Consider the following 18496-nt stretch of genomic DNA (forward strand, 5'->3'; position numbering starts at 1 on the left):
GATTCAGCCGCTGCTGAAACTGACCAGCAGCGGCTGAATCAGGACCTGGGGCAGAGCAGCTGGGGTGCTGCCGGGTTGGTCCAGTAGTGCCCACGGGCGCTGCAGGACCAATCGGCAGCGCCCCAGCTGCTCTGCCCCAGAGTCCAAAACAAAAGCCTGGTCTGCTGGGGGGGGGGGAGCACACTAGCTGCGCCGCCCCCCCCCCCCCAGCAGACCAGGGACACGGGGAGCAGAGCCGCAGCGGCAGCGGGGTGCCGCGCCTCTGAGGCTTTGCTCTGGCAAAGCCTCTGAGGCGCGGGACCCCCCGCGGCTGCGGCTTCAGTCAGGGTGCCTGTGGTCTGCTGGGGACGGTCCCCAGCAGACCACAGGCACCCGGACTGAAGCCGCAGCCGCGGGGGGTCCCGCGCCTCAGAGGCTTTGCCAGAGCAAAGCCTCAGAGGCACGGGGAACCACCGCTGCTGCCGCTCCAGTCTGGATGCCTGTGGTCTGCTGGGGACGGTCCCCAGCAGACCACAGGCACCCTGACTGAAGCCGCAGCCGCGGGGGGGTCCCGCGCCTCTGAGGCTTTGCCAGAGCAAAGCCTCAGAGGCGCGGGGAACCGCCGCTGCTGCCGCTTTGACTGAAGCGGCAGCAGTGGCGGTTCCCCGCGCCTCTGAGGCTTTGCTCTGGCAAAGCCTCAGAGGCGCGGGACCCCCCCGCGGCTGCGGCTTCAGTCCGGGTGCCTGTGGTCTGCTTGGGACCGTCCCCAGCAGACCACAGGCACCGGGTCTCATGCGGCAGCAGCGAGGGTTCCCGCGCCTCTGAGGCTTTGCTCTGGCAAAGCCTCAGAAGCGCGGGAACCCGCCCGGTGCCCCTGGTCTGCTGGAGACGGTCTCCAGCAGACCAGGGGCACCGGAGCAGCTTACGAACGGGGCTTTCTCGCCCCGACTTCTGGGGCGAGAAAGCTCCATTCGTAAGTGCGGATCCGATGTAAGTCGGATCCGCGTAAGTCGGGGACTGCCTGTAAAACAAAATGTCCACATCTCCATAATTGCAGGGTTATTAATTTCCTAAGAGTAGAGTGTAGAAACCTAACACTGTTCAGAGCCATACAAACACAGTTTACAGTTCCTGCCCCCAAAGAGTTTACAGTTTATGAGTAAAGGGGCAAGGCAAGTAGGAAGCAAGCACATCTGCTGGCTCAGAGCCAGATCCGGTGGCTTGGTAGGCTGGACCCAGCCAGTGGGCCATATTTTGCCTAGGCCTGATTTAGGTTGAGTTGCCACGGGGTCTCCACTGCATGGGGTTGACAGGAGAAACTCTCCCGTTGACTTCCCTTACGCTTCTTGTTCCGGTGGAGTACTGGAGTCAACGGGAGAGTGATTGGTGGTTGAGTTAACAGGTCTTTTACTAGACCCACTAAATTGACCCCCAGGGGATAGATCATTGCAGTGCCAATCTCCCAGTAAGTGTAGACCTGCCCTGACTTTCAGAAGGGGAGAAATTTGTGCCCCACTATACTTGAGATCAATAGTCTGTCATATAAAATGTACAAGTCTTTCATGTCCAACAGAAATGCTGCGTTAGCTCCTCAGTTGACTCCAGTGGAGCTCTTTTGATTTACATCACCTGAGAATCTGACTGACGCATGCTAAAGAATGACTGATATGATTGCTGACAGACATGGAATCTGTTACTGAGAGGGTACCCTTAGTGAATGACCTTATTTGCATGCAGTTACAAGGTTTTTGAAAGCATTACTCTTTGGGGTGTAATTCATGGCAAAAGGGAAGAGACACCTGGAATGAAGCTTTTAAAACTCCTTTCAGGTTCTTTAGATTGTTGAAAGGGTGGTTAACTCTCTTGTGCGCCTACTACTCAAAATGCTTTTTTAATAACAATGTGCTTTATGTGGCCTTCGTCACTGCTGAGCATGGGAGTCTTTGACACTGGTAGTTCTTTTGACAGATAAGATAAGATAAGGGGTCAGTTCTCTGTTCTAGTCTGGCTTTTTGGCCGTATAAAACAAATGGGGTAGAACGGCCCCTCGTGGTGTGATATGATTGCTGTCTTCCCTCCTTCATTCTTAGCATAGTGCTCATGCCAAGGCTCTGGGGAAGGATATGTCGCAAGAGTTTATTGTATTCCACCTATTTTCTGTTTCAGCAGACTAAATTAGAGCAGCCCTGATACTGCTTTATCCAATGATGGGGAATAAATCACTCCTGGATGATCCTGAACATAGATTTTTAAGGTGATAAAGGGACTGTTATGCTCACCTAGTGTAATGGAAGCCATAGAATTTCACTCAATGATTCCTACATCTAACTTCTGGTTCAACTAGGAGAGCCTATCTAGTTGTTAAAGCTGATCTTCTGAGTTCCTGCACTGAGCAGAACTCATCCAGAATGGAGAGCTGGGGTGAAGTGTTTGTTCAGTGTATGAACACTATGTGATTTTCAATGTTTTCTAATTTTGTAACAAGGTATAGTGATATGCTATGCTCCTGGGTGAATGTACCTAGATCGAGTTCAGCAGCAGAGATAAATTCAGATGGAGTCAATCACTGTTTTAATTAAAAGAAACAAATCTAGATGTAAATGTGTAGTCATTGCTACTGACCCAAGCCATACAAAAAAAGAAAACTGCTGATGTAATAATTGTCCTGAACTGCTCCAACAACTTTTCATTTAAGGTACTAAGTTGATACATTCCTCAGGATGTGGCTGGTAGATTTTTCATCATTCAGAGATGTGACATCACTCTGGATAATTGCTACTGGGACTTTTCAGGGATGGTAGGAGGCATAGCTTTTATACTGCAGTTCAGAGAGTATGGCACTTAATTAAGCCTTCATCAATTATCTAGGGTGAAAACCTCGATTCATTGAAGTCAAGGGCAGCATTTCCTTCGACTTTAATTGATTTCACCTCTAGACTGAAAATACATTTCTGAGATGGAATCTAAGTATCTTAACTTGGCTAATAAAGTTTGCAAGAGAAAGTTTCCACGTACCTGCAGAATGAAAGAAAGGGAAGCTCTTGTTAACATAACCTGTGAAAGCTGTTGCTGAAGGACCAATAGTATTGTGTTCACTGTTGTGCTGTTCTGATCACATACACAGTAATTTCAACCAGGAGATGGGAATCCTAACTATGTGGCTCAGACTCACTTGGCCTTGGTGTTCCTCTGGCTGTTTGTTGGAAGGGATATCAGTAAGCAAAGCCAGCATGACCAGCTTTAATTTAAAAAAATGTAATAAATTACCAGCATTTATTCAGCCAGTGCAGGGACAGTGTTACCTTTCCTAGGGCCCCACATCTAATGTAGGGGAAATCCTCCAAAGGAAGTTCCAGGATGGCTGAGGCATCCCTGGTAGCATAGCTACAATGGGAATGGGAGAGGACCTTGACATGCCAGAACCAGTACAGAATCATATGCCAGAATCTGGGAATGGGAAACAAAGGGTGGATCACTTGATAAATGCCCTTGTGACAGACCCCTTCCCTCCGCTTTATGACATGGACTTATGGAGACACATATGCAAAACTCAACGATGCTTGGGACAAATTCCATCTTGTAACCTATTAATCTTAATGTCACAATCCACTGGATCTGTATCCTATTCTGGTGTATGTATCATGCTTGTGTGCAAAGTAAGATCTATGGCATATGGAATGCTTTGTGTTTTGGGATGTCCTGAAATCCAGCAAACCCCCTCTTGCATATAATCTCTTTGGGGAATACTGCAAATAAGAGAACAATGTTCTGTGCCAGTAAATTAAAGAATGAAATGCAACACAACAGCAGCGCTCCCTTCCCAATGGCACTGAACACTTCCTGCTTGGAGAGACTCCTGAACAACAAGTGGCCATACATCCATATTAACTAGCCAGTTAACCTGTCTTTACTGTAGCTTTGCACCAAGAAAGTTTAAACCCACACATCACTTGCTTGGTATGGTGTACTGGGCTATCTACTGGCACTGAGGCCACTTACTGAGAGAAAGAATCTGCTCTACCACTTTAGCTAACAGCCAGCTGGCTTTTAGCTCATGTGTAGAGGTTTGTGCACTAGGTTCCAGAGGTCCCATGTTCAATTCCACCTGTCAGTGTTACAAAAGCAACACAAAATAGCTGAATCTGGGAATATTTCTAAAATATATGGAAAGCAACTAAATGCGATATTAGCACTTTTCCTTTGAGGATGGAAGAACGATTACCACTCCATCTGGTGACATTCCTCAAAATGGATTTTGATGTAATAAGACCTGTAAGACTTTCTTGGAAAGAAAGGAAAATGACCAGAAAATAATAATCTTCTTACTCTTCAGTCAGAGTATAGAAAGCCGGACTCGCTGATGCTGCCATGGGAAAGCTTACTATCAGCAACAGGAGACTCAGCAGTGCTCTGAGGGCACTGGTTACTGTTTGACAAAAGAAGTTTTGTCTTAGCTGAATAGGAGTGCATGCCTAACAATCAATTAGATACCATCCAATAAAATCAATCTGAACAGAAAAGGGGAAACTAGTCTAGGCCATACAGGTTCTCATTTCATGCTAATTGCCATAACGATGGAGTGCCTACCACCAGTTCTGTAAGAGATGTGACTAACAACTGTCACATGCTTGCTTTCTCATTTTCTCCCCAGAGGGAGAATTGTGTGCAGTAGAGTGTCTTGTTTTGGTAATGGTGTGTTTTCTCCCCCAATATACTTGTTACTATATGTTTATGATAGAGAAGTTAAAGTCAAAGAAATGTGTCTTGCACTTGGAGAGAAAGGTGGTGAGGTTGGGATGGTCCTTAGTTCCTGCGAGAGTTTGTTCCGCAGTCTCAAACTATTTCCCCATCTTCCAAGAAAGCCCTGCTTTTTCTACAGATGAGCTTTACCCTCACGGGAGAGAGTTCCACTGCACCAGAGAAGTGAAGATGTCAGCCACAGTCTTCAATCCTGGAGCTTTCAGCAGTCTTTGAGGCTTCATGGGCTCAAGTTCAGGGAGTGTCTTCATGATAAGGACCAAGACAGTAGAGAATGGAGGGCAAGCCTGGAGTGCTTGTGGTGGCCTGTGCTGCTAAAAAGATGTGCATTTTGTACCAGTTGGGGTTTTCTAAATGCTTAAGGGTTAGGGATGCTTGCTGCCCAGTTCACTTCTCAATCTAGCTGAGAAGTAACAAAGGTGTGGGGCTAGGTCATCACCCGCCAGGATGGGACAAAGTCTCCTAGACAGCTGGAGAGGCTAGAAAGCCTGACTCGCCAATGCTGCCAAATGAAAGCTTAGCATCAACAAAAAATCCAACTGTATTCCTAAACTACAGACCAAACTGGCCAATTGTGGAGATGGTTGCAAATGCTTAAACCTCCTCTGCCTACCGCCACCACGTTTGTCTTTCTTGGCTTCAGCGTCCACCAGCTGTTCTTCATCCAAACAATCAGCTTTACAGTGTCAAGGCAAATACTCTAAACATCTTGATATCTAAGCTCAATAACAAACAAATATCTACACTCGGTTTTACTAATATAAACAATCAAAATAGTTACCATTCAGTCCAGCATGCTGTGTCTGCTTGGAGGGATTGGATGACTTGGACAATTGTAATAGGTTCATTATTAATTTACCTGCTTTCTATTCAAATCCAGGTGGGGCATGAACCAAAATTGTTACTAGCTGATGGCTGTTCAGTAGCCAATGGGAAAAGAATTTGGTGGTTCCATTCATTCAGACGGAAAGGTGTTCACATCACAAACCCTCACCTCTAATTAGCCAGTATTGGCCCAGAGAGGAGAGGTCAGAGCTGAGGTTTGGTCTGAAGCAGATTGCCAAGACAGAGAAGCTTTTGCTCCCACTGCCATGGGCCAAGATCCTCAAAAGTAAGAGCCCAATGCTAGGCTCCTAAAATCCATATTTAGGCAAATAAGTAAATGACTGGATTTTCTGAAGTGTCGATCACCAGTTCCAAATCCTTCCTTTGCTGGATACTCAGTACCATTGGAAAAAAATATCAGGCCACTTTGGGGTTGAACCAAAGCCCATGGAAAGACATCCATTGATTTCAATTGTCTTGGAAACATGCCTTTAGTCAGTGCCTAAAGAAGGATTTTGGAATCTACCTATTTTTGAAAATCTTGGTCACAATGTGCTTGTTTTGTAGAAAAGTGGAAAATTTTAGTTTACAGTCCTGTTAATCTGGCACTTTCCCAAGCATATATTAAAAAACTAGGCCTCCTCAATTATGAAAAAATGTCCCTGAAAAGCAATGAACCAGATACGGTAAATGCTCATTAATACCAACGTATTGCTATGTGGCTCCTAAGCACCTGCTATTGTTATAGCAAATGTCATTTGACCAAAGATGTTTGAAGCATTAAGGCTGTGTCTAGACTGGCAAGTTTTTCCGCAAAATCATCTGCTTTTGCGGAAAAACTTGCCAGCTGTCTACACTGGCTGCTTGAATTTCCGCAAAAGCACTGACGATCTCATGTAAGATTGTCAGTGTTCTTGCGGAAATACTATGCTGCTCCCATTCGGGCAAAAGTCTTTTTCCGAAAAACTTTTGCGCAAAAGGGCCAGTGTAGACAGCAGAGATTTGTTTTCCGCAAAAATGCCCCGATCGCGAAAATGACAATCGGGGCTTTTTTGCGGAAAAGTGCGTCTAGATTGGCCACGGCCGCTTTTCCGCAAAAAGTGCTTTTGCGGAAAAGCATCCTGCCAATCTAGACGCGCTTTTCCGAAAATGCTTTTAACGGAAATCTTTTCCGTTAAAAACATTTCCAGAAAATCATGCCAGTGTAGACGTAGCCTAAGAGTGTATTGGAAGAGATGGGGCAGCCACATTATAGGGGGAGTTGAAGGGTGTGGTGTAAGAGGATCCCAAATTTGGGAGGAAAGGGGTAGGGAAAGTCCCACTTGGCAAAACAGTTGAGTGAGCCCAGCTGCTGGGGACAGGTTGAGGATGCTTTCACTGGTAGCTTCATGCTCCACCTTGGCAAGCGATGGCTGTCTGTAGAGAACACCACCATGTGCAGTCTGCAGTGAAGTAGGGGTAGCTCCTAACATGGAAACAGAGATTGGAAAGAGGCAGATCAGTGCCCTGGAGGGGGGAGAGGTTACCTGACCCTCCACTGCAAAACAGCACAAACACATTCCACCACCAGAAACCAAGATGGGGGAATAGCTCAGTGCATACAGTAGGGGGTTCCCAATACTTGCTACTGCAAAATATCAACCCCACCCCATCCTGAAAGCCAGACACTGAGGAAGGGAGGTGGTAACCTTGCTGCTGCACCTCTGTAGACCACAGCTTCCCTTTCCCGAAAAGTCCCTTTCTTCCATACCCTCCCTCCAAACTCCATCCTACACATACTCTGCATTCATACCCTTCAGAACTCCTACTCTGCATTCAGGTTCTGTCAGGAAAAGCAAGTGGATGGGGCAGTGTGTCTGGGAGCTGCACTGAAGGATCAGTATCAGGGGGAGTAGAAAGATGCAGTTGGGAGGGGAAATGCCCCCACAGGCCTCTTCAGCCCTGGATGTGAAGTCCCAATGCCACAAATAGTGCTCTTATTTGGTGGCTATGTTACTATTACTGAATGGACAATTCATAGGAGAGAAAGAGTTTCCAGGGGAAATGTTGCTCATAAGTGGTGGTTGCTCTTAATACTTGTTGCTGCAAACAAGCATATTCTGTATAAAGAAAAATAATCTGATATATCCATGTTTCCTATCAAAATAGGTTGTATGTGTAATATGTATAAATGCAACACACAATAATCAATTGTCGGCTGCTCATTGTTACTGAAATTCAGTCAAAGGTTAAAATGAGCCACATACTTATCCAAAAATAATGCAAAGATAAAGTATATGCCCTAGTGCTAATGCTTAGATATTAAATATTAACTGCTCTCCACCCCTAATGAATGCCTGTATGACATTCAGATTAAGTGGCATTTCTATGTTTAACCTTTTGGATATAAATGAGTACAAGCATCAGGGATGAAAGTTATATCCTTGGTTAAAAGCTGCTTAAATTATGTTTGGTTGAGAGAATTATTACATTTATAATATTTACTAATTTCTGTAACAGGAAGGTGAGCTCCCTATAGTGCAAATCACCATCCCTATAGTGCAAATCACCACCCAAAGGAGGAATACATGCAGTATAAATTTTCAAGAGGTCAGATTTTTAAAATCAAAATTGCACTGAAAAAATGATTGAGGCTTTTATATTACATAATCCTTCCTTTGTTTCATATTGCAACAAATGGACTTTTCTTAGCTAACCACAATGCAAAAATGTTGAACAGTTACTGAAGCATAAGTACAATAGTCTTCCCCTGCTTCTTCCTTAATTATGCAATCCCTTGAACTCTGATTGGTTCTGGAGATCTGATTTGCATTACTGTATGATTGATTTACAATAATTATATAGTATGTGAGTTCTCTGTATTCTATGCATCTAATAATGGCTCACAGCTAGAGTGCATAGATTTCCATAATCACAGCATAATCACTTTCAATAATTTTACTGGGCTTGATCCAGAGCCCATGAAGACAATGAAAAATCTCCCATTGGCTTAAATGGTCTTTGGATCACGCTCACTATGAATATTATGTAAATCTCTTGATTGTCATTCATTATTTTTATTCGTAGTTTTTTCTGTGGTGATCATCAATGAGTTAGAAGAAAATGATTCTGTGATTCTTTACCATTGTCACAAAAAAGTTATATGTGGGTGTAGATTCAAGGTAAATCTTACTTTCAAAAAGCCTTGTTTGTATATACTTGCAATGACTGGAGTGCTTAAGGCTGGAACATAGTCTCACTGAAGTCAGTGTAAGATTGTTACTGACCATAATGAGAGCAAAACTGTGACCATAGAAAACTTGATGGTTACTCCACTTTTTCTCCATTGATTAATATAATGATTAAGCTTTCTGCATCAAAAAGGACCATGTTTGATAGCAGTTATCATTTATATTAATAAACAGCACACACTTTGGGACTCTTTGATGAGATAGAGTTGGGAAAAACTTGGCGCTGCTGTTTTTGTACAGCTGGAGTTATGGCAGTGATAATTAGGTGGCTTGAGGTGGGTGGGAATGGAGAAAACAAGATCAGCGTCCTGTATAGGTGATATTAGCAGCCACCTAGGATGCTGCATTAAAAAGCGTGTTGGAATAGAATTGGATCAGAGACCAACAGGTGATCAGTGAATGTGAGTACAAAAGAAAATAATCTCCCTCTAGTCAGGACAAACTCAGAAGTATTATATACAATAATTTATAGATGGAGAGAAACTAGGTTGGTTGCCTTCATCTGTGGTTTTTCCTCTCTGTTCATCTATACAGATTAAAGCATTGCTTTACATTTCAAAGAGAACACTTAGAAATGTAACACACCTACACAGTAATAGGGAACTGTACACAGCTCATTTCACTTACAGTGGAAGGGCTGATCCTGCAATAGTCTGAATGTGATATGCTTCCACTCCAAGGCTACGTCTAGACTACATGACTCCGTCGACGGAGCCATGGAGCCATGTAAAATAGTTTATTTGGCACAATCAAAGAAGCGGGGATTTAAATAATCCCCGCTTCATTACAATAAAAATGGCCGCAGCGCTGTGCTGGCGATCAGCTGATCCGGCACAGCGTGGCAGTCTAGAGGCGGCGCAGTCAACAAAGGAAGCCTTTGTCGACCGCTCCGGTAAGCCTTGTTTGACGAGGCATACCAGAGCGATCGACAAAGGCTTCCTTTGTCGACTGCACCACGTCTAGATTGCTGCATTGTGTCGGATCAGCTGATCGTCGGCAGAGCACCGCGGCCATTTTTATTTTAATGAAGCGGGGATTATTTAAATCCCTGCTTCTTTGACTGTCAGATAAACTATTTTACATGGCTCCGTCGACAGAGCCATGTAGTCTAGATGTAGCCCAAGAGGCATAACAAGTTAGAGCACCTTGCATGATCAGCCTTATATCCTCATAAAAATCTTCTCATTGAAACTGTCCTCTACATAAAACCTGACATTCTTTCTAAGAAATGTTATCCTATATAGACCAGACTTTGTCCATATCTCAGTGGGTTGGTTTTTTTTTTTTTAAAGGATGCCCCACACATACTACACCAACTTTATGTAAATGTTTCTTTCTGGGCTTCAGCTGTTTCACCAGTGACCTCAGTAAAAGTGGGTTATTCTAACACACATCATCCTGGCATCCATGTACCAGTTTAGCTAGAAAGAAGAGAAATGGTGATAGCCTTTGGAGACAGAGTCCTATATGTATTGTATATACAGAAAAATAGCATACACAAATATACCCATGGATAAGGTAGGTGATAAATATCTATGGTCTGACTCCCATTTAACGCTACGGTTACTTTACACTGTTCTGACAGTGCAAAAGTGCTTTAGTGTAATTATAATTTACTCCTATTTCAATGCCCCTTCACAATACTAAAGCAGTGTTGAATCACAGTCAGGCTCTACAATACACTACCAGGCAGATCCTCAGCTGGTACAAAGTGTTGTAGCTTCATTTACTTATCTCATGTAACAACTGTAGTTGACTATAATAGAGCTCTGACAATTTATAGTAGCTGAGGCTATGTCTGTGCTACCAGGTTATTTCGAAATAAGTTATTTTTAAATAACTCCAGAAATAACTATTTGAAAATAAACTTATTCCTTTTCACAAGCAGGAATTAATATTTTAAAATAACAAGCCAATTATTTTGAAATAACAGACTTGGTCGTATGGACGCTTGCCTTGTTATTTCAAAGTAAGAGGAGGTATTTTTTAAATAACTTCCCAGTGTAGACATGCCCTGAGGATCTACCAGGTGACACATAACAGCAAGGAACCAAGAACCCATAATACAGAAATTTGCTAGTACTATTAGTACTGGCTTTCATATTGAATGAAAGCATTTGCCTCAATTCTTTCTGAATACATTTGGCTAAAAAAATTCATTCAGATTGATATTTTACTATCCCAATGATGGAACATAGTAAATTACTACTCAACCTAATACACTCTGCTGATTCCCATCATACCATACCCAACTGAGTGCTCAGTCGCATCATGCTTAATTATGAATGGCCTCCAAAAAAATCCCATTCTACTGTACTATGAACTGACTCATTTCACACAGAACTCTGACAGCTCACACTGGGTATTGGAGTCACATGGTGCTGTTTTAGTCTGTGAGTCATATTGTGATAGATGCTTGGATCTGACTCATATTGAACTGTGTTAGGAACTGAGTGGCACTGTACTGGTCTGAAAACTGGTTTGCATCAGGCTGACTCATCTTGTAGTGCATTAAATACTGATTCACACACCATTCCCCTATTGGATCCGATCATTGCAATCCACTTCAGATTGTACCATACTGGAGTATGACCACACTGTGTGTGTGTGTGTACACACACACACACACACACACACACACACACACACACACGACACAGGAAACCTGAGTATAATCTGGCTTGCATCAGTGAAAGATAGGAGCAGCATCACTTGAAGTCTATTAAATTACCAATGTAAATCTGATGTGAAATCAGAATTGAGTCCAGAATGGTTGTTTGTGTAATATAAGAAAATAAATCAAGTGATAATAGCTTATGGATGTCATAGAAACAAATGGCTGGTAGGTCTCCAAAAAGTTCTAAACCTAATCTCTGTCTAAACAGAACTTCAGGGTCCACCAATCCTTGACAAGAATATTTTGATTACGGAGACTTTGCTTATACACGAGTGCAACCATATTTCAGCCATACTTCCAAGAGGCACTGCTTCCACAGGGTAACTGTCCCAGATAATTTGAGTGTTTTGAAAGATTGGCCTGAATTTTCAAAAGCATCTAGTGATTTTTCTGTTGTCTGTTTTTGGCAATCCATTTTGAGATGTCTTGAAAAGATTTGATTTTCACAGAGGCTGAACATTCTATACTCTGAAAATTAGGCTACGTCTAGACTACATGCCTCCGTCGCCAGAGGCATGTAGATGAGGCTACCAGGCATAGGAAAATGAAGCGGTGATTTAAATAATCGCTGCTTCATTTAAATTTACATGGCTGCCGCGCTGAGCCGATCAGCTGTTTGTCGGCTCAGCGCGGTAGTCTGGACAAGCGGGTGTCGACATCAAAGGCATTTGTTGACCACCCAGGTATGCCTCCTGGAATGAGGTTTACCTGGGTGGTCGACAAATGCCTTTGATGTCGACACCCGCGCGTCCAGACTACCGCGCTGAGCTGACAAACAGCTGATCAGCTCAGCACGGCAGCCATGTAAATTTAAATGAAGCAGCGATTATTTAAATCGCCGCTTCATTTTCCTATGCCTGGTAGCCTCATCTACATGCCTCTGGTGACAGAGGCATGTAGTCTAGATGTAGCCTTAGACTCCACTTAAGGTGTTTCAAGTTGAGCAACCAAAAACTGAGGCACCCCAAATCACATTACTTTTGACAATTTAGACCATTTTTCCAAGTGTGTGTACAATTACATTTTGAAGTGAAACCACAGACTTAGAAAAAATAGGCTGTGTCTACATTGGCGCGATCTTGTGCCAAAGCGCCCGCTTTAGCACAAAAACTTGCTGCCTGTCTACACTGGTGGGGAGTTCTTGCGCAAGAACACTGACGTTCAAATGTGTGAAATCAGTGCTTCTTGCGCAAGAACTTTGATGCTCCCACTCAGGAATAAGCCCTCTTGCGCAACTGTTGCGCAAGAGGCCAGTGTAGACAGGCAACATCCATTTCTTGCGCAAGAAAGCCCGATTTCTTGGCTAAAATGGCTATTGGAGCTTTCTTGTGCAAGAAAGCGTCTACACTGGCATGGATGCTCTTGCGCAAACGCACATCTCTTGCACAAAGGCACATGCCAGTGTAGACACTCTCTTCTGGAAGAGTTTTTGCACAAGAACTCTTCTGCAAAATAGTTCTTGCGCAAAATCATGCCAGTGTAGACGTAGCCATAGTGTTTCCATGCATAATTCTTTAAAATGAATATGTATATGCATATATACATTGATGTGGATAAGTAGAATGAAGGACAAATAAGATTGCCCATATCTTGTTATTTCTTTAGCATGTTATAATATTTAGGGGGTAGCATAGCTTTATAGTTTTCAGCAAACCATCCAGGAGTCTTGAAATGAAACAACAAAAATGAAGTAATGGAGTGACTGTACAGAAGAAATTACTTCTCTATTAAATTATTGTAATCTCTACTGGCATGTGCAAAGATAATCATATTGAACCTCTGCAGTCGTCTAATTTTCATTACCTGTTTCCCTGTATTTAATGATTTAGAAATGACCGGTATCAGCAAACGGTCTTTTTTCTTGCCCACAGAATGTATACTTTACAATCTATTTAAAGGGGTCTGAGAGGGTGGAGACACTGACACACTTGTTCGCCCTGAAATCAATGTTTATTTTATTACTTGATTGTTTTGGGACATTCCGCGTAAGTTTGGGCTCAGGCATTAAGAGAATGGGCCAGTCCTGCTGTCTTTACGGGGCTGCAATCCTATTGACTTTCACTGAGCTCCATGAGGCTGCTGTTGGAGAGAGGAGGCTAAGGACTGAGGGACCGGATTTGTAGTAACCTCTAGGAGTAATTCCACGGTTCCTTAATTCCTAGAAAACTCAAAGGACCACGAGGGGGAGGAGGGTGACACCGGTGTTAATTGGACCGCTCGCGGGCCTCCTTCCCTGGCTGCTTTGCAGCGCCAAACGGCGCCCCCTGGCGCTGGGGGCCCAGAGGAGCGCGGCGAGGCAGGGGGTGAAGCGCGAGGACCCAGCTCTGGCTGTGGGGCGGGCGGGAAAAGCCGCCGCGCGGGACACGCGGGCCGGCCAGACAGAGCGCACCGCGGAGCCTCTCCCCTAGCGCACGCCGGGGGCACAGCCCCTTCCTCCGGGCGGGGGCCACAGCAGCTGGCGGGCTCTCTCCGGCGCCTGTCCCGGACACCGCGGCTGCGCTCTCGGAGTCCCCAGCGGGCTGCGCCAGGCGGAAGTTTCTCAGGACTCCAGCGCTGGGAGAAGCCGCAGCTGCAGCCTCCCTAGTCCCGCTGCCCTCGCAGCCTGCTCCCCCACCCCCCCCGCTCCGAAGGGCGGCAGCCCATGGAAGGCGCTTCGAGACCGGCCGGGTGCCCCCGCCCCGCCCGTCCCAGCTTCGCCGCCTCCCCGCCCTGAACTTGCAGCCCGTCGCCCTGAGCGCAGCGCTGCCAGCTCCGCGCCCCAGGCCAGCCCCAGCTACAGCCACCTGCAGCGGCTGAAGCGAACTCTCGCTGCCCGCCAGGTCTAGCTCCAGGAACCAGGGCAGCTCTTGCTTCCTCCCATGCTGGCCGCCGGGCCCCTCTCGCCGCCCGCGTGAGATCACACCTGAGCCACTGCTGCACCTGGGTGCCCGCAGCCCCGGCTCCTCTTCTCCCTCAGCCGGGAGCCCTCTCGGCCAGGGCCAGGCTCCGCCGCTCGCGGCCAGGCAGCCTCCTCCTCAAGCGAAGGAGGGTTCCCGGGGCACACAATGGAAGAAGCGCGCGGCACCCCCCCCCCCCCAACTCCAATGGGAGATGAGAGAAGGGGAGTGATTCAAAGCGACACCCACTGTCTCCCCCTTGGCTAGGGACAGCGAGTACAGCCCAGAAGCGCCTCTCGGTCCCGACCCACTCCCGCTCCAAAAATGCACTTTACAAACCGCGCCAGGCGCCGGCAGAGCCCCGGCCAAAGCCCCGAGCGCTGCCCCACGTGCCCAGCCTCTGGGCCCTGCGGGCTCAGCCCCCTGGGGCTGCAGAGTACTTACAATTTCACCATCAGTCCCGGGAGCCAGATGGAAATCTTTGCCTCGATCACATCCGTTAGCTGTGGGCTCCTCACCCAGGGACGGCGGCTCGCCAGCCATGCGCATGCGTCCCCAGCTTTTATAGGATGCTTATTTGACTGTATATTCCACTGGCGTGTCCCCCTCCCCCTCTTCAGCCACCAGAATGCCCGGGATCTGCGTCCCCCACCTGCCCCGGATCGGGTTGTGAGTAGGGAAAAGCAACAGCCCCGCACAGGGCGGTGGAAGGGACTAGCCCAGAGTAAACGAGAACTGCACTATGAATGCCAGCGAGGCTGCTTAACAAGTGCCTCTGGAAAACAGCTTCTGTCCCTCCCTCAGTCCCTGCACAACACCTTGCCCTGCTGACAGGAGAGCTGCCTCTTCCCCTAAACCCAGCGAGCGCCCAGAGGGTGACACACACACGTGTTTGTGTGCATCACAGGCAGCCTACACCTGGGGCCACATCTGCCACAAACACATTGTGTTAACCGACTGGGGAGGGAACGGGGGTGGAGAGTTCCACGGATCCAACCTGATTCCCCCCCCCCCACCCCCCACTGGGTGGTAGAGAGGAGATATTCTAGGATAAACAAGCGAGTGTGTTGGGGGCAAGAGGGAGGGGCTGCACGGGAAGGAGGTCGTGCGGTGGTGTGTTCCATATTTGGGTTTCCTTTTAATAGGCGCCCTTAAATCTGGCTCGTCTTTATATGGGTATGGCTTGGCGCGTTTAGGTAATTGCAGGGGCGAGTTTCCCCCCTTCGCTGGTTTCCGTGTGTGTAAAAACGCCCCTGTTCCGATAAATTGCTGCATACGGAGCAGGAAATGAATCGGATCTAAAGGAAGGGTTATGCTTGACTGTGCAAAAATTCTGTGCATAAACGGCAACATAAACGGGAAATCATGCATCCGTGTGGAGATCAATGGATCCTGCCTGCTCTAGCCTGTATTTGACTCAGGGAAACATCCCTACGTATGTACTGCATTCAGACACTGCTCCAAAGGAAACCACAGTCCTATGCTCAGAGCACAGATGTAAGGGCTCGCCACGAAGGGCTGCTCAGGGCTTGCAAAATTGTTGCTATTTTGTGACCCCTCTGCCTGGGCAGGAGTTAGGAGGCGACGCGCTATTTCCCTGAAACTGAAATGGATATGATACATAAATAACATTCACGTCACTTCCTCCGACTTCCCAGGAGCTGGAATCAAGGCTCCCTGGTTACAAGAGAGGGATCACAACCAGCCTGGCAATGGTGACAGATTTCCGTCTGCATTGGCACCAGGGGGCAAAACCACCATCGTAACCAGCTTCATGTGTGTAGCCACAAACAACGGCGCGCGGGGATCACTGCCTGCGACAGTCTCATAGGTCACAACCGCCCTGCTTCTACCATTGGCCAGCAAGGGGCGTTAAGCTGTCACCGCTCTTAGCCTTGAATATTTATGCGAGTCCCTCGACACCCCCTCTCCCCCGCAATCTTCCAGTTACAGCCGGGATCGCAGTGTTAAATCTCGTTCAAATTAGCTGCCGTGGGTTGCTCTAGCTGCAGACCCAGGTGTCCCCAGGCAATCAAGGCACCCTGAGGAGGAGGAGGGGAGCCTGTCTGAGGAAGTGGTACTCACAGCAATGAACGGCTCACGGAAAGTTCCGTGTTTCCTGAACGCGGCTCCTTTGCATTTGGGGCATCTCTGGTGTTTCCAGAAGAGGTAGCTGCGTAGTGCGGGCCCGGCCCGGCGGCCTTCTAATAACGCCCACAGCTGGCTTGGGGCTGCGGCCTGTTTCCTGGAGACCAGCGTCCCTGTTGGGAAGGGGCTGATGTTAGACACAGGGGTAGCTGGCACAGCTGGAAGAAGGGCGGTGGCAAAGCGAGGGCAGAGCCTGGGAGCTGACAGGAGCGGGCGAAAGGAGGAGCTGGGGAACAGATAGAAGCGGGGCAGCAGGGCGAGGGCCCGGAAAGCTTTTGGAGGCTAAAGGAGGAGTGGGGGAGAGAGAAACAAAATAAACGTTAATTCCTAAGCGGGTCCACCAGCCACACCCGAATCAGACGATTTCCTTTTAATGCTGCTTCCCCAAGGCAATTGGCTTATTTGGAGAGGCAAACACGCCTGCTCCCCACTGTAACCTCCAACGCCTAGACGGCTTGCGGGGGGGGGGGGGGCTTAGTATCTCATTTTCCACTTTTGTAGGCGTAAAAGTGGCTCAGCGCGCAACTCTCCCCCACTCAAGGCTCTGGTGGGCGAATTCCTGCGGAGGCCGGACACATACTGTTGGGCGGAGGGGGCGGGGGAGAAGGATGGGACCGCAAACTGCTACAGCCCTTCGGAAACAGTGCGAGGCGCCCCCTCCCTTTGTTTTCCTTTAACGTTACAGCTCAACTACGGCGTTTCCTTCCCTTTACATGTCTGACACTTCGGAACGCTTCTCCCGACGTGGTATTTTAGCCATTAGTTACCATTTCAGCACCGGGCCCCTGGGCAAGGCACTGACACATAGGAGCAGACACGGAGCTTACAGTATAATTAATGCTGCATTTTCCTGACCCAAGCTACTGAGGTTTTCTAAGACACCCTTTCTCCCCTTAACAATATCAAGATACTTCCCAGAAGGGTAGCTCTCTGTTAATCTGTAACTATGAAACCCACAAGTAGTCCTGTGGCACCTTAGAGACAGACAGATATATAGATAGATAATATCTTGAGCTTTTGTGAGCACAACCCACTTCATCAATTTTTTTCAGATGATGAAGTGGGTTTTACCCACGGAAGCTCACGATCCTATATATTTTTGTTAATATCAAGACACGATCAACTTTTCACACTAATACACTTTGTCAAACCACCCCAAGAAGTCAACCTCACTCTTGTCCTAGAATTGAGTGTACCAAGATGGGTAGCCAGCCCAGGCACAACCCTTCCCTGACCCTACGCAGCCAATGATAAGCAGCAGCGAGGAGGTGAGAGGAACGGAGAATAATGCCACGAAAAGGCAAGGCGTGGAAGGGGAATAAGAGGGGAGGGGAAGCAGCCAGCGATAAGGATTTTAGGCAGCTTGGAATGCCGCTAGCAATTGCAGAGCTGCTGTCCAGGGTCCTGAAGCTGACACACGAGGGCAAACTGCTTGCCCCTTGCTGAACACTGTTACCTACGCTATTGCTGCAGGGTGCACACTTTCACAAACACTCCTTAGCTCTACCCTGCTGGGGGAGCCTTGGCACGGAGCTCCATGCCGCCAGGCAGAGGACGGGGCTTTTTCTAGAGTGACTTCTTTGACTCGCCAAGTGATACCTGAGCTTTCTCCTCCGTTCCTACCATGGAGATCTTGCATTTCCCCAATCCAGGCTGCAAGCCTGTCAAGCCTCAGTAAACCCATCCTCATCCCTGATCCTCATTTCCCCCTGTGCTACTGGGGACAGGGAAACTTGCTTCTCTAAGGCGCAAAGTCAGAATTTTAAGCGCCCCACAAAGCCCGCTATGCGGCAAGCTTGCAGAGCACAGCGGAAGCCTATCGATTGGTTAATGAGGCAGGAGAACACGGCGGCGGTGTTGTTATTGCAAGGTTAAGCGGCTTGTGGGATTCGAGAAGGGTAGTAGGGGAAGCTGCTGTTTCTTACGCGCACCGGAACCCTGCGGTTGCTTAGCAGCAGAGCTTTTTTTCTAGGTACGATCAATGGGGGGAAGCTAAGACGGGG

General features: G+C 47.3%; 1 protein-coding gene across 2 annotated transcripts in view; it reads right to left on the minus strand.

Annotated features, from left to right (window-relative positions):
* RGS20 (regulator of G protein signaling 20) overlaps positions 1–15072 on the minus strand; it is a 34125-nt gene extending 19053 nt beyond the window's left edge. The window contains exons 1-2 of one of the 2 annotated variants that reach the window (XM_075920705.1): positions 14790–15072; positions 6960–7027 (exon numbers count right to left, since the gene is read on the minus strand). Coding sequence is in view for 1 of the 2 variants with exons in the window: in XM_006112185.3 (XP_006112247.3) it covers positions 14790–14894 (105 nt within the window). In the remaining variant the exon portion in view is untranslated. The remainder of the gene's footprint in view (positions 1–6959; positions 7028–14789) is intronic. The other variant, XM_006112185.3, reaches the window with a different exon arrangement.
* Between the last annotated feature and the right edge of the window lie 3424 nt (positions 15073–18496).

The sequence above is a fragment of the Pelodiscus sinensis genome, chromosome 2 (genome assembly GCF_049634645.1).
Source record: "Pelodiscus sinensis isolate JC-2024 chromosome 2, ASM4963464v1, whole genome shotgun sequence".
NCBI classification, from domain to species: domain Eukaryota; kingdom Metazoa; phylum Chordata; order Testudines; family Trionychidae; genus Pelodiscus; species Pelodiscus sinensis.